We start from the raw sequence: 15994 nt of genomic DNA, 5'->3' as shown, positions 1-15994 counted from the left end.
TTTTTATTAGCCCAACTGTTTGACAGTTGAAAATTCTGGTCCTTAAATATGTAGTCATCAACTCAAAAAGATTGATTTTACTTTGGGCACCAAAAGTGATTTCCAGTGCACAAGATGATTTTGAAGTGTGGATTTAAGTGAAAGCAGGGTCACATGGCCACTATTTTTGTAAATACATGTCTGAGAGCCAACATTTCTATGAAAATGTAATTTCTCTTGTCAGATATAATTTTGAGGTGGGCCTTATGTTTTTGCATATGCCATTTATCAATTAATATACATAGGATTAGAATGCATCTCAATCCCTCATATTCTTTTCTAAGAATATATTAAATTTTCACTTTCAGAAACACATTTTGAGCAAACGATTATTTCTTGGTATTCCTTTAGACTGACAATTTTGTTTCCACATGGGGTGTAAACTAAGTGTTTTCTCTACAAAATTAGACTGTCAGTTTTTAGTATTCATCATTAATGTTTTCTTACACTATTTTAAACTTTTATACCAAATCTGGTGCAATTCTAACTGATAGTTTTAAATTTATAAGTGTTCATTAATATGAGTAACTGAATTCATTTCAATGTTGAAAACAAATTATTTCTGTCCACCGTGATGATGGTTGTCAGCTGAAGCATTGTAATGTGATGGTGACCAAGCAAAACGGAGGATGTTGAAAGCAGGTTTTGAAATTCTTGCAAACTTGAATTTCATTTTGAGCTGCAACAAGTCTTAAATATTTAAACTTGAGAAGTCAAATCTGAGGAAATTTTTCAAGAAGAAATAAAACAAAAACAATTTACCTTCAAGAAGTGATATCGCTTTCATGGATTCCTGTGAATGGAGACAAATCTCCAAAAATAACAAAATGGATTCATGTGGAATGGAATCCAAGTGACCTTTTAGCTCAAATTCGAGTTCATTTTTGAGAAGAGCGGAAAATATTTGACTTCCTTCAGATATCTTTTTCTTTGTGTAGCAAAAACCAATCAAATTCACTATCAGCTGAATGAGATTCCTTCGATAACCACTATTGGGGTACAAGGGATTTTTCGTCACTGAAAGGAGAGATTGCGTTTTAAAATTTCGTTATTCCTTCACAACCAAAAATTTTTTTTTCTTCTTTTAGTGGTACAAATTTTCTTTAGATGTCTTTAAATGCTGATATATCAACATAGCAAAACAAAATCAAACATTAAATATAAAATTCCTGATTCTTTAAAACTGATAAAAATTAATTTCTGTCAACATCAAAATTTTTTCTCTGCTATTTGACTGAAACCTGCTGCTTGTGAACTTTTCATTTTGTCCTTTTCTTTTTTACAACTGATAACTTTCAAAGAAAAAAAAAACATTGGAACAATTTGAAAAATGTCAAGTATATGTTCAAGATACAAAGATTTCTATTTGAAAAATACCAGCATTGAATTGAACAATTTCAAAATAAAAATTAATTCTTTGTTTATACAAAGTTGACTTCAAGTTTTTGATGTGAGTTGTCTCATTGTTTTGAAGGCCTGCCTGATTTACTCTGACAAGTTACTAACAATAAATAGTACAAATGTATAATGTTTTTCACTTTCTAGTAATTCTTAATAGCTTATTTATTTATAATAAACAGAATATATGTCCTTCCACCAAACCGGCCCAATTGAAACACTGGACAGAACACCACTCAAACAAGTAGATGACTTTGAATATCTCAGCAGCCACATTACATCAACCAAAAAAGACATCCATGTCAAAATAGGCAAGGCTTGGAGTGCAGTTAATTGGCTGAGAGTTATATGGAAATCTGCCCTCTTTTAGAGCCATAATGGAGACGGTGCTGCTTTATGGTTCACCAGCATGGACTCTCAGTAAAAAAAACTTGAAAGTAAGTTAGATGGAATTTACACTAGAATGCTCTGAGCAGTGTTAAACTTAAACTGGAAAACACATCATACCATTAGCTGTCTGTATGGTCGGTTGCCCAAGATTTCTAAAGGAGGAAGACCTGTCAAGTCATACACAAAATTATTGACAGAAGACACTGGCTTACAACTTGAAGATCTTCCAAAGGCCATGGAAGATAGAGACTTGTGGAGGGAAAGAATCAATTTAATCCAGACAATCTGCTTGATATGATGAAAATTCATAATAGCTTATTTATTTCTTCTAAGTATGTCTTGTAATTCATAATAGCTTATTTCCAACAATTTCAATTTAATTCTGTTTCAATCTCAGTATTTAATTTTATTCTATGCTTTTTTTAACAAAAACTTGTATTTTCAACCAATTTTAATATTTAATCCTAATAACATTTTTCTGATTATTGATATTATAGAGGAGGTAGTAGGAGTTACCCTCCAACAGCCAACTTTTTCTCTTTCTCCTATCATTGAAAAACCGGAAATAAATTTAGTAAAAGTCATATTTTTATAGTATCATTATTTTGTATAATATAATAAAAATCCATGCAAGCATTTTATTTAAAGAAATATCACTTATTCAAGAGTTGATGGAGATGAAATAAATGATAAATAGGAAACAGATACAAAATTAATGAGGCATAAAATTGCAGAAACTGAAAGCATAAAATACACATTTTAATGAAAATTTGGAAGTCAAAGAAAATTTGCATATAAGATAATAATCAGATTATAAACTGAGCTGAGAAATTAACTTTTCAGATTACTGATTTTTTTTTTTTGATTGTGCAGTTTGAGAAAGAAAAAAATTAGAAGACAATTGAGAAAAAGAGGCTAACTAGTATTTATCGCTCCCATAGTGAGAATATGTGACACAAGAGTTGGAAAGTGGGATTGAAGAGTCAGCGCCAGTGAAGAGGAGCACTCTGGCCTGCAAAAAATGCCTGGACACCCTGATGGCATCCCCCTCACCTATATTGATTAGCAATATTCATTCTCAAAGAGAAAAAGTAAGCCTAGGAGAACGGACCTTCTAGAACTGCACATATCACAATAATTAGGGAAAAGACCATTTCAGGCTCTTGATTTTGGTGCCGAGGGAAAAAATTCCTCAAGTGCGTCTGCACAAAGCTAGGCAAGCTAGCTTTCTGATAAAATAGCTAAAGTCATCAAACCCTACCTTCAGACAGTTAAGAAGATTCATTTCTAAGAAAACACTGAAATAGTTTGTAGCAAGAATTCTAATAATATTTAACTTACTCATGCTTACCATATAATTACATTTTTTCAGTTTCTAGGCGAATTGTTTAGAGTTTCGTTCAGAAGAGATACTGTACACTGACGATTTAATACTTAATACTGTGAAACAATAGAATTTCTACTTATTAAAATTTTAGAGGAATGCTATGGAAAGTTCTGAGAGTAAATGTTGCCAAAACATGTTATGTTGGAACGCCTTCAGAAAGATGAAAGTTCTGTTTAGTTTGTGGAATAAGTTGGGTGTAACTCAATTCTTTTAGTATTTGTAAACATTGGGTACACATGTAGGTTGAGATATGAAAACCAGTTTGTCTGCAAGAAGTATAAGACAATGGAGATAGATAAGAACTCAAATGTGGAAAAAATATATTTGGATGGTGAGGCTATTGAAGTTGTTCACAAGTTTTGTTTTCTTAGCAATACTATTGGTGCATATGGTGGAACTGATGCTAGTGTGATTGTAAGAGTTAGGAATGGATGGAATAAGTTTAGGAAATTAGCTGAGGATTATTATTGTTGACCAAGGGAAGTGTCTACCAGGTATATGTGTACAAAGTGTAATGATGTATAGAAGTAAAAACTAGCCAGTGACAGGGAAATGATATAAGAATGAGAAAATGGATGTGTAACATGAAACTTATGAAGAGGCTTAGATCTGATGACTTCAGTGGAAGATTAAATGTAATGTCCGCAAAACTAGAGATTTCATTGGTTTGATCACAGCAAAAGAATGGATGAGAATTCTTGAGTTAGTAGATGGTAGTTGAGCTAGCAAGACCATGGAAAGGCCAAGTAAAATATGTGAGTGATAAGGATGGATTTGAGAGAAAGAAGGATAAATAAGTCCTGGCCCAAAATAGGTTAGCTTGTCAGTCAATTTCTAAAATTAGTCCAACATATGCCATTATGGTTAAGCCAAACATGATTATGATGATGATGACCTGAATTTTGAATTTGCAATACAGAACATCCTAATTTATTAAAAGACACAATCGGCTAATCTGTTTTTCAATTTTCTTACCTAAATTTTTCATCTGGTTACAAGTTATGTCGACAAATTCACTGAAAACATTCGCCATGATGGAAACGTTTTCAATTTTCAAAAAACTTTCAGCAATTGGTCGAATAAACCAAGCTGAGTGTAACTTTGCATTCTCGTAAATAGATATGAAGAGGTCAGATAATTGTCGAAGCCATGTTTTGGTGGATTGGATTTCCTATAAAAAAATTATAAAAAATAAAAAAGTTAATAAATATCTCGAGTTTAGAATAAGTTGAGTTTTGGAATAGAGGCAGAATCACTTTTTACCTTTCTTTTGAATTTTTTTTAAAGAAAATAAATTAAAAAAATTAGATCACTAGTGACTTAAATATTTAAGACTACTGCTACAGAAATTCAATTTGAAGAATACCTACAGGTGTTTTATGAAATGGAGGAGAAATAGGTGCCCTCTAACAGGACAGAATATTCATACATGACAATTGCCAGCTTCAGATCAAGAGAAAAGTATACATATGTAGATCTTCCTGATTTACATCAATGAGTTTCCAAATCACATCCTAAGATTATTCGTAGACATTTATACTGATGACACCACAATCTATGGTAACACTTCAAAAGGCTGTAAATGACCAAGTTCTCTCTGATTCGCTCTTCTGATTTTGAGCACGTGGTACAATGGGGAAAAAGATGGCTGGTTAATTTTAATGCATCTAAAACCAAGATTCTATCTTTACATCATCAATGCTCTGATCCTTGCCTGGCATCAATTGAAATGAATGTCTCTTCTCTTGGGGAGGCTCCATGTTTTGACAAGTTTCTGGGTCTGACTTGAAATCCAATCCATTGCCAAGGTTGCTGGAAAAATGGTGGGATCATTCATCTGCTCCAGTAGATATCTCACTGCTGATGCAATTTTCTACCTGTATAAGAGCCAAATATGTCCAAATATGGAGTACTGTTGTCACATCTGGGCAGGAGCTGCGAGAAGCACTTATCCTGCCTTGACAGAGTTCAAAATAGACTTCGTAGCCTAGTGGGGGATGCTCTTTTCTCTTCCCTGCAACCCCCCCCCCCCGAAGAGATGTTGTGAGCGTGTTTCTGCTTTATTGATATTTTCATGGCAAGTGCTCATCTTAGTTCCAATCTATGGTCCCCACCCTTGCCAAACTTTCATGAAAAACATTCTTCTATCTGAAACCATTATCAATAATTTCCTCCACTCTATATTTGTGCCTAAACCTAAATGTAGATTTCATGAATAAAGCTTCTTTCTTAGAACTGCACGCCTGTGGAACTGTCTTCCATTTCCCTACTTTCCAGCTGACTACAATATGGTCATCTTCAAGTCCAATGTAAACAAGTTCTTGATGAGCTGCCTTCTTAAGTAATCCAATTTACCAAATTTCCACTACTAACGATTAGTACGATATTATTCCACTGACTATTGTACACTCATTAAGCCTCATCCTGGAGTGGCTTCTGGGCCTTGATAAGTGGTGACTCCTTTTGTAAAAAGAAGGAATGGCCCGGCTGAACTCATACTACTGTCCTTGAGACTAACATCATCAACATTAATATACTACTCTAGATAGTTATATGAATAAAGAAAAAGATGTGAGTCTTTGACCTACAACATAGTCTCAATCAGTAAACAAATAAATTCAAAGTATTTCACTAGTTAAATGCAAGTGGTGGCAAGCAGAATTTGAAATTCTGTTCATCATTTTGTTGAGTTTATATTGTTACATCAATCTATTTGTTAGCTTAAGTGAATGGTAAGTGTCATCCAACTACATTAACAGCTTGTAGCTGTTAAGACTATCACTGCATCCCAAGTTATCTCTTTGTTGCTTCCATTCACCACTAAAGGTTGCCTGTGTTGCCCTTTCTCCCATCATGCTCTGCAGCTATTCTAGAAGTGATGCATTTGTCTCTTCTTTTACCCTACAATACCAGATTTCACAGGCAAGCAGAATATATAATTGTTCACCATATATATTGTAATTCTTTTATATTCCAGCTTCAATTCAAATCATAGCAAAGAATAAAAAAATTGTACTTGATCAAATAATACCAAAGATTAAAAAAATGATATTTGATCAAATAATACCAAAGATTAAAAAAAAAAAATGTACTTGATCAAATAATATAAAAAATTAAAAGAAAATGAACTTGATCAAATCATACCAAGGATTAAAAAAATTGTACTTGATCAAATCATACCAAGGATTAAAAAAAAAAATGAACTTGATCAAGTCATACCAAAAATTGAAACAAAATGTACTTGATCAAATCATTTCAAAAATTTTTTTAAATTGTATTTGCTCAAATCATACCAAAAATGTTAAAAAATGTACTTGATCAAATCATTCCAAAAATTAAAAAAAATGTACTTGATCAAATCATACCAAGGATTAAAAAAAAAAAATGTACTTGATCAAATCATACCAAGGATTTAAAAAAAAATGTACTTGATCAAATCATACCAAGGATTTAAAAAAAAAATGTACTTGATCAAATCATACCAAGGATTAAAAAAAAAATGTACTTGATCAAATCATACCAAGGATTTAAAAAAAAAATGTACTTGATCAAATCATACCAAGGATTTTAAAAAAAATGTACTTGATCAAATCATACCAAGGATTTAAAAAAAAAATGTACTTGATCAAATCATACCAAGGATTTAAAAAAAAATGTACTTGATCAAATCATACCAAGGATTTAAAAAAAAAAATGTACTTGATCAAATCATACCAAGGATTTAAAAAAAAATGTACTTGATCAAATCATACCAAGGATTTAAAAAAAAAATGTACTTGATCAAATCATACTAAGGATTTAAAAAAAAATGTACTTGATCAAATCATACCAAGGATTTAAAAAAAAAATGTACTTGATCAAATCATACCAAGGATTAAAAAAAAAAAATGTACTTGATCAAATCATACTAAAGATTAAAAAAATGTACTTGATCAAATTATTCCAAAGATTAAAAAATTGTACTTGATATTTTCTTATTAATCACTCAACATTATAAAGTGAGTATCAAGGGAAAGTGGAGCAATCCATGAAAAAGAATTGCACCCTCCGCTACATCTCAGTGTTGTAGCCAACATTGGAAGGGTTAAAATTAATTTATTTATTTTACCTGAATTTTTTGTACACAGGAAATATATTCTGCATTCTGTGTTTCTGGTCCATTGCTATTGTCTGTGAAAACAATCTGGAAAAATAAATACATTAGACTTCAAGATCCATCAGAGTACAGTTCTAATGCATTAAACACAAGAATCTGTGAAATTAAAGTGGAAGGGCAGGAAATATATGCAAACAAACGACTTGATTAACCAACTGAAAATAAGCAAATATAAGTGCATTTTCACAAACGTGTATATGTGTCTGTGCATTAATCATTAAAATGTGATGTATTCTACATGTCTTTGCCATGAATCTCTCTCTTTCTCGTCTATATGAATATATATACACACACACACATAAAGGAAATTTAGGTTTATAGGAGGAAATATAATACAGAGCTTTTTTTTTTTTTTTTTACATAGGCATCACCACATTATCAAGGCCAAGAGGCCACTCAAGGTTAAGGGTTAAAGAGTGTACAGGAGAAATTGGACAATATAGTAATCATTAGTAATGAAAATTTGGTAAATTTGATAACTTATATGGAACGGCTCATCAAGAACTTATTTACGTTAGACTTGAAGACAACCATATTGTAGTCAGCCGGAAAGCAGGAAAACGGAAGACAATTCCACAGGCGTGCAGTTCTAAGAAAGAAGCTTTGTTCATGGAATCTATGTTTAGGTTTAGGCACAGATAAAGAGTGGGGGGAATTATTGATAGTGTTTACAGCTAGACGAGTGTTTCTTGTGAAAGTTTGGCGAGGGGGGACCATAGATTGAAGCTCAGTCGAACACTTTCCATGAAAATAACGATACATCAGAGACAAACTCGCAACATCTCTTCTGTGAGATAGAGGTTGCAAGGAGGAGAAAAGGACATCTCCTACGAGGCTATGAAGTCTATTTTGAACTCTATCAAGGCAGGCCAAGTCCTTTCTAGCAGCTCCTGCCCAGATGTGGCAACAGTATTCCATCTTTGGATGTACCTGGCTCTTATATAGATAGAGAATAGCATCAGCAGTGAGATATTTACCGGATCGATAGAAAGATCCCACCATTTTTCCAGCGGCCTTGGCAACAGATTTGATGTACGTGTTCCATTTAAGATCAGGAGTAATGGTCAAGCCCAGAAGCTTGTCAAAACTTGAGGCCTCCTGAAGACGAGAGCCATTCATTTCAATTGATGCCAGATGTGGATTAGAATGTTGATGATGTAAAGAGAGAAACTTGGTTTTAGATGCATTAAAAGTAACCAGCCACTCCTTTCCCCATTGTACTACGTGCTCAAGATCAGAGGAGAGAGAATTGGAGAGAACTTGGTCGTTTACTGTCTTAGATGTGCTACCATAGATGGTAGTGTCGTCAGCATAAATGTCTACAAATGATGTAAGGATGTGATTTGGAAGATCATTAATGTAGATCAAGAAAAGAGTTGGGCCCAGGATGAACCCCTGAGGGACACTGGCATTAATACTGTGAGCTTCTGATTTTTGCCCCTCAACTACTACTCTTATGAACCTATCAGAAAGAAATGATTTAATAATTGAGAAGACTTTTCCAGCTATACCATAGCTAGCGATCTTATGAAGTAAACCTTTATGCCATACCCTATCAAAGGCTTTAGATATGTCAAGAGCAATTGCCCTAGAAAGATTGCCACCGTCGAGAGATTTGCTAATCCTATGCGATATAACTGTAAGCACATCTGCTGTAGATCTAGCAGAACGGAAACTATATTGAGTGTCACTAAGAAGGTTATTTTTGTTGAGATGGTTGATTACTTCTCTATTTAACACAGATTCCAGCAACTTACTCATGACGCACAGGAGACTTATTGGCCTGTACTGAGAGGGGGATGAGCGATCACCTGAATTCTTAAATACAGGGCATACTGATGAAATTTTCCAGGGAGATGGGAAACTATTCTCCTTAAGACAACGTTTAAACAGTTTTGTAAGTATGGGCGCTAGTTCAGGTTACAAACTGACATAAATTAAGATACAATGGTGGAATAAGCTATTCAGGTTCACCTTTATTAATACAATATATACTTTTTTTTTAATATTTGATATGTATTTTGTTTTTAATTGCATCAGCATGGTATGATGGGGGATCTGTATTGTAATATTTCAGCAAATCTTTCATTCGTTAGATATGTGTGTCTTTCAAATGTGCCTATTATGACTATTGTAAGAAATGTAAATGTGCCTATTATTATGACTATTGTAAGAAATGTAAATGTGCCTATTATTATGACTATTGTAAGAAATGTAAATGTGCCTATTATTATGACTATTATAAGAAATGTAAATGTGCCTATTATTATGACTATTGTAAGAAATGTAAATGTGCCTATTATTATGACTATTGTAAGAAATGTAAATGTGCCTATTATTATGACTATTGTAAGAAATGTAAATGTGCCTATTATTATGACTATTATAAGAAATGTAAATGTGCCTATTATTATGACTATTATAAGAAATGTAAATGTGCCTATTATTATGACTATTGTAAGAAATGTAAATGTGCCTATTATTATGACTATTATAAGAAATGTAAATGTGCCTATTATTATGACTATTGTAAGAAATGTAAATGTGCCTATTATTATGACTATTGTAAGAAATTGGAAATGTGCCTATTATTATGACTATTGTAAGAAATGTAAATGTGCCTATTATTATGACTATTATAAGAAATGTAAATGTGCCTATTATTATGACTATTGTAAGAAATGTAAATGTGCCTATTATTATGACTATTGTAAGAAATTGGAAATGTGCCTATTATTATGACTATTGTAAGAAATGTAAATGTGCCTATTATTATGACTATTGTAAGAAATGTAAATGTGCCTATTATTATGACTATTGTAAGAAATTGGAAATGTGCCTATTATTATGACTATTGTAAGAAATGTAAATGTGCCTATTATTATGACTATTGTAAGAAATTGGAAATGTGCCTATTATTATGACTATTGTAAGAAATGTAAATGTGCCTATTATTATGACTATTGTAAGAAATTGGAAATGTGCCTATTATTATGACTATTGTAAGAAATGTAAATGTGCCTATTATTATGACTATTGTAAGAAATGTAAATGTGCCTATTATTATGACTATTGTAAGAAATGTAAATGTGCCTATTATTATGACTATTGTAAGAAATGTAAATGTGCCTATTATTATGACTATTGTAAGAAATTGGAAATGTGCCTATTATTATGACTATTGTAAGAAATGTAAATGTGCCTATTATTATGACTATTGTAAGAAATGTAAATGTGCCTATTATTATGACTATTGTAAGAAATGTAAATGTGCCTATTATTATGACTATTGTAAGAAATGTAAATGTGCCTATTATTATGACTATTGTAAGAAATGTAAATGTGCCTATTATTATGACTATTGTAAGAAATTGGAAATGTGCCTATTATTATGACTATTGTAAGAAATTGGAAATGTGCCTATTATTATGACTATTGTAAGAAATGTAAATGTGCCTATTATTATGACTATTGTAAGAAATGTAAATGTGCCTATTATTATGACTATTGTAAGAAATGTAAATGTGCCTATTATTATGACTATTGTAAGAAATTGGAAATGTGCCTATTATTATGACTATTGTAAGAAATGTAAATGTGCCTATTATTATGACTATTGTAAGAAATGTAAATGTGCCTATTATTATGACTATTGTAAGAAATGTAAATGTGCCTATTATTATGACTATTGTAAGAAATTGGAAATGTGCCTATTATTATGACTATTGTAAGAAATGTAAATGTGCCTATTATTATGACTATTGTAAGAAATGTAAATGTGCCTATTATTATGACTATTGTAAGAAATGTAAATGTGCCTATTATTATGACTATTGTAAGAAATGTAAATGTGCCTATTATTATGACTATTGTAAGAAATTGGAAATGTGCCTATTATTATGACTATTGTAAGAAATGTAAATGTGCCTATTATTATGACTATTGTAAGAAATGTAAATGTGCCTATTATTATGACTATTGTAAGAAATGTAAATGTGCCTATTATTATGACTATTGTAAGAAATTCAAATGTGCCTATTATTATGACTATTGTAAGAAATTGGAAATTAATTTTATTTGTTGTAAAATATTATTAATATTATTTGTTTTGTTTTTTTTTGTACAAGGGAGCCACCACTTATCCAGGCCTGAAGGTCACTCAAGGATAAGGTTTAATTAGTGCATGATGATGGAAATTGGATAGAAAATGTTTACATTTATTTAAACTTAATATTGGCTTGTGTTAATATTCAATATTGTTAATATTTTATCTTATTTATTTTTCTTGTATTTTTATTTAATTCTTTAAGTTTTTAATTTATTTTTTGCAGTCTTATTAGGAGGGTTAAATTTAACTATTAAAGATAAATAACTGACCATGCTGACACAATACATGTAAAATATTTAAAAAAGATATACGTATATAGTTTTAACAAAGGTGAATCTGCATAGGTTATTCCATCATTATGTTTTAATTTGCTTCAGTTTTTATCTGTTACACCTTTGCATTCTATAAATTTAAATTTCCCTTATATAAACACTAGACAATGCTTCAAGCAAACTATATCAACTTCATATATATATATATATATATATATATATATATATATATATTCCCAAAACCTCTGGCCTTGATGACACTATGAACTTTTATAACACTTGGTGCTAGGTTTTCAAATGATCTGAAATAACAGCAAGGGGAGACTTGATTCCAAATATTTTTCATACGTTATTTACTTATGTTAATTGCCATCTATAAATATAAAAGCGAAAATGTATGTATGTATGTATGTATGTGTGTTCGCTTTTTCTGTGTGTCTACAAAAGGCTTCTTTCAGAGAAGCAGTCGGTCGGTTCACAACTTTTTAAAACTTTTTATATCACATATAAATCGTAATATTTCACAGTTAACAACGAAGCTCGCCTGTCTATTTAATTTGCTCGATTTCGGGAAGATAAATATTCAACATTTGTCGCTTGCCACATGTGGGTTAGTCTTTTTCCTATAACATCTTGGGGGGGGGGAAGCGTTCAGCAGTAAATACTATCCCACAGTCAAACTTGACCTCATGAACTCATTAAAACGGGCACCTGCTAAATCCAAGTAATTAAATAAATTCAAACGTGTTTCCGTTAGCATGTCGCGGTGGGGAAATGGTTAACGTCGCACGTTTTTTTTTTCACACTTTAATTTACAACTTTGCCTCAAGGGTTCGGGTTCGATCCTCATACATTTTTTTTTTAAAACCCCCCTCCACCCCCGGAGTTTCCACACACACCTCCAAACACCCGGGCAATGCCGGGTACCCCTCGCTAGTCTAATATATAAAAGGCAAAATGAGCGAAAGCATTTGTGTATGTTCACGAAAGGCTTTTTGCATTGGGCTTCTTGCGTCGGAAAGATTTTGCGAGAAATTTTCGCATACTTCCCAGATCGTAATATCTCACATTTGCAAATGGACATTGTCTCTATCTTTTTTTGATTGAGTTAAGCAAAATTTCCACCATGCCGTTGTCTCCAATGTTTGTTTGTCTTTTCTGTTGTAACTGTCTGGCTTTTGGGTCGGGTAGTATCTGTTCTGTAAGTGGTTCTTGGTCAATGTAAGGGAAACACTTCATGCTAAGACAATTACTAATTATTTGGATATTGTCAAAGTGCCCCCTTTTTGCAGAAGCTGATTTCCCCCCACATTAAAAACGACCTTGTGTCTAATTTGCATTTGTGGGAGATTTAAAAGCAACGCCATTTCTGCAAGTCATCTTTTGTTTTTGATTGACTATGTTAAATTTGAAGACTTCCGGTTGCATCATGGAGTAGCGGTAAGACGTCAGATTTTCTTTCACTTTCTTTTCTGCCTTTGCGTTACGAGTTTGAGCCTGCCTGCCTACTACCACTTTTTAAAATTTTTTTGGTGAACACACACTTTCAAACACTTGGGCAATACCGGACACCAAGGCTAGTCTTCTTATAAACTTAAAGACGTATAAACTTGTACAATAATTAAGAATGTTTTTAGCCCACTCAAACCAAAAATATTTTTAATTAAATTAATAAAAAATATCACAGCTTTTACAAAAGACTTCCATCTCCATCAAAAACAGCCTTCCCGATACAAAAAAGAAAAAATAAAGTCTCAATATCTATTCCCAACTCCCCTAATTAAAACAGAACTAAACTTTATCGCCTCCTATCCCCACTGACCTCTAGCACAATTTATTAACCCCACCCCTACTCAAGACTTTTTGACCTATTTCCCCTGTTTTTGACTATTCTAATCCTCATTTTTCACTAGATGCCTCGACTAATTTTTGCCATACAATTTTCAGCAAAATAATTGACAGTTTTCTCTCTTCAGAAAAAGAATTCAGTTTTCTCTCTTCAGAAAAAGAATTCACAGTTTTCTCTCTCCAGAAAAAGAACTTACATTTTTCTGTTTGCAGAAAAATGCAGATATATTTGATCAAACTAAACATTTATTTATTCTCGTTACAGTTTGTTTCATTTCTTCTCATTTGCTGCTAATAAATATTTTTATTGACGAAAAGCCTAAGCATGAGATAATACAACAGTCACATGGTTAGAATATTTTGTGTGATATGACACATGAGCTGTTATACCCAGACTTGGATAGCAATGTGAGTGCTTGCAACTCAGTACATATCTCCGCCTTTTTTCATTTTCTGCCCAGCCTTATTTTGATGCTAGACACTACAGAGACCATATGTTACAAATCTATTCTCATTACTTATCATGGCATAGCAGGATAATATGGAATCCCAAAACTAAATTATCTTTTTCTATAGTCAATGCCCATCAGCTGGCTGAATTAGTCTGTCTTGTGGTGTTGTGTTCTTGGATTACTAAATTCTCATGGTTCCTATTTTGCGTTGATGAAACTTTTAAATAAAGTTGATTTAACTGTAGAGAAGATGTTGGTAATTTTACACGGAACTCTGATGACCCTTTCCTTCTTTATCTCGAGCAAGATCATTCAGATGAACACAGATGCTACTACAAAACGGTTTGGTTGTTTTATGGCATACCAACCGATATTTTGATTTATTTAATGTTAAATCCAGTAATTTTTAAAAACTCTTTTATGCTTTAAGTTCTTTATATATTCAAATACTTATTCATGATGTTTGGTTCCATTGTTCCATTTTAGAGCATATCAATCCTTTTCCAACACTTCAAGCTCTTTATATTTTCATCGTCTCATAAAGTTTCCACAACTTTTCTTCATACTTGAACAGACACGATGAACAAATTATAAAAATGTTGTGAACAATTCTAGAAAGAAAAAAAAATTATGAAAATGCAAAACAAAAATAACTGACATTTCAATGAAATATTCAGTGCTTGTGCAGATTAATGATATTTTAAACCAACACATTTCAGGTGAAAACATTACATACATTGTCATCTATGCAAATAAAATAAATTATCCGATATGTCAGTTTGCTACAAGTTCTGAAACTATGTTTGGTGCATTTTAGGTCAGGAAGCCAGATATGGTAGCACCAGATAGTATAAAATGTCTATCTCCAATGTGAATGCGTTATGTTTGATTTATTTTTAGGGGAGCAAAAGTAACCAAAGCCTCTCATGGTAAAAATAATTGAATACATACATTAATAAATACTGAAGCGATCATTTTTGAAATTCAGAACATAGACATAAAATAGAGTGCAATGAGCGATGGTTTATTTATTTTAATGTCAGAAAATAAATGTACGCATAAAAGTTAGCCCTACTTCTTATTGCTGCATATGCTGTTATTTCCACCAATCCAGGCAATGCCGGATACCCCAGCTTGAATATAGATCGTATATGTCTATAATAAGAATTACAAAGATAAATATTATCTTTATATTAGAAATCATTGAGAAAACTAAATATACTAGATAAATGTAATTGACTTTTGCACTTTGCTATATTCAACTTCACACCTTGGATTGCAGTTTCTTCTGTTTGGACATTAACGATTACTATTTCAGTGGTTATTTTATATGTTCAAATTTAACTGACTTTTTGGATTCCACATTCTTCCTTTTGGATTTTACTGTTTACAATTTCATTAATTGATTTTTACTTTCACTGTTTTATATTTTATTGAAAATATCTTTTAGTTCATAAAAAAAAATTATGCTAATCAGTGATACAAGTTTTACTAATGTTTATCCTCTGAAAAAAATGAGTTTATCTTTGAAAATCCATGGATTATGGATTTTTATTCATTTAATTCCTTGTTGAATTTTTGATGGATTAATATTGTAATTTATTTAATTTTTATTTTCATCAATTTTTCTTGTTATATATAATGACTTTTCCTCTGAGGAGATGGGCCTACATCAAAAATCCATGGATTAAAGAAATTAATATAAATATTGTATTCTTTGTCCAAACAATAAATTTTTGTTTTTGAAAATTATATTTTTTTATGAATGAAATTTAAATATAAAAACTGTATATATATATATATATATATATATATTTTCTGTAGAAATATATGCACCAATCCTTATTTAAGAAGCTCAATGTAATTACATACAGAGCAATATAGTGAATAAATGACAAAAACTATATTCCAAAATTCATAATGTTGACCATCTTATAATTTATT

The 15994-nt window shown here is 31.6% G+C and overlaps 1 protein-coding gene across 2 annotated transcripts in view; it reads right to left on the bottom strand.

The window, feature by feature from the left end:
• Positions 1-15994, bottom strand: part of LOC145283605 (uncharacterized) — a 77934-nt gene that overhangs the window by 15976 nt on the left and 45964 nt on the right. For both annotated transcript variants that reach the window (XM_080132544.1, XM_080132543.1), the window contains exons 11-13: positions 7323-7397; positions 4190-4385; positions 802-1056 (exon numbers count right to left, since the gene is read on the bottom strand). In XM_080132544.1, the coding sequence (XP_079988670.1) occupies positions 802-1056; positions 4190-4385; positions 7323-7397 (526 nt within the window). The remainder of the gene's footprint in view (positions 1-801; positions 1057-4189; positions 4386-7322; positions 7398-15994) is intronic.

This window comes from Euprymna scolopes, chromosome 8 (assembly GCF_053919585.1).
Source record: "Euprymna scolopes isolate OS-2025 chromosome 8, ASM5391958v1, whole genome shotgun sequence".
Classification (NCBI taxonomy): Eukaryota; Metazoa; Mollusca; class Cephalopoda; order Sepiida; family Sepiolidae; genus Euprymna; species Euprymna scolopes.
The sequence above is the reverse complement of the archived record's forward strand: the minus strand, read 5'-3'. Positions and strand labels throughout refer to the sequence as shown.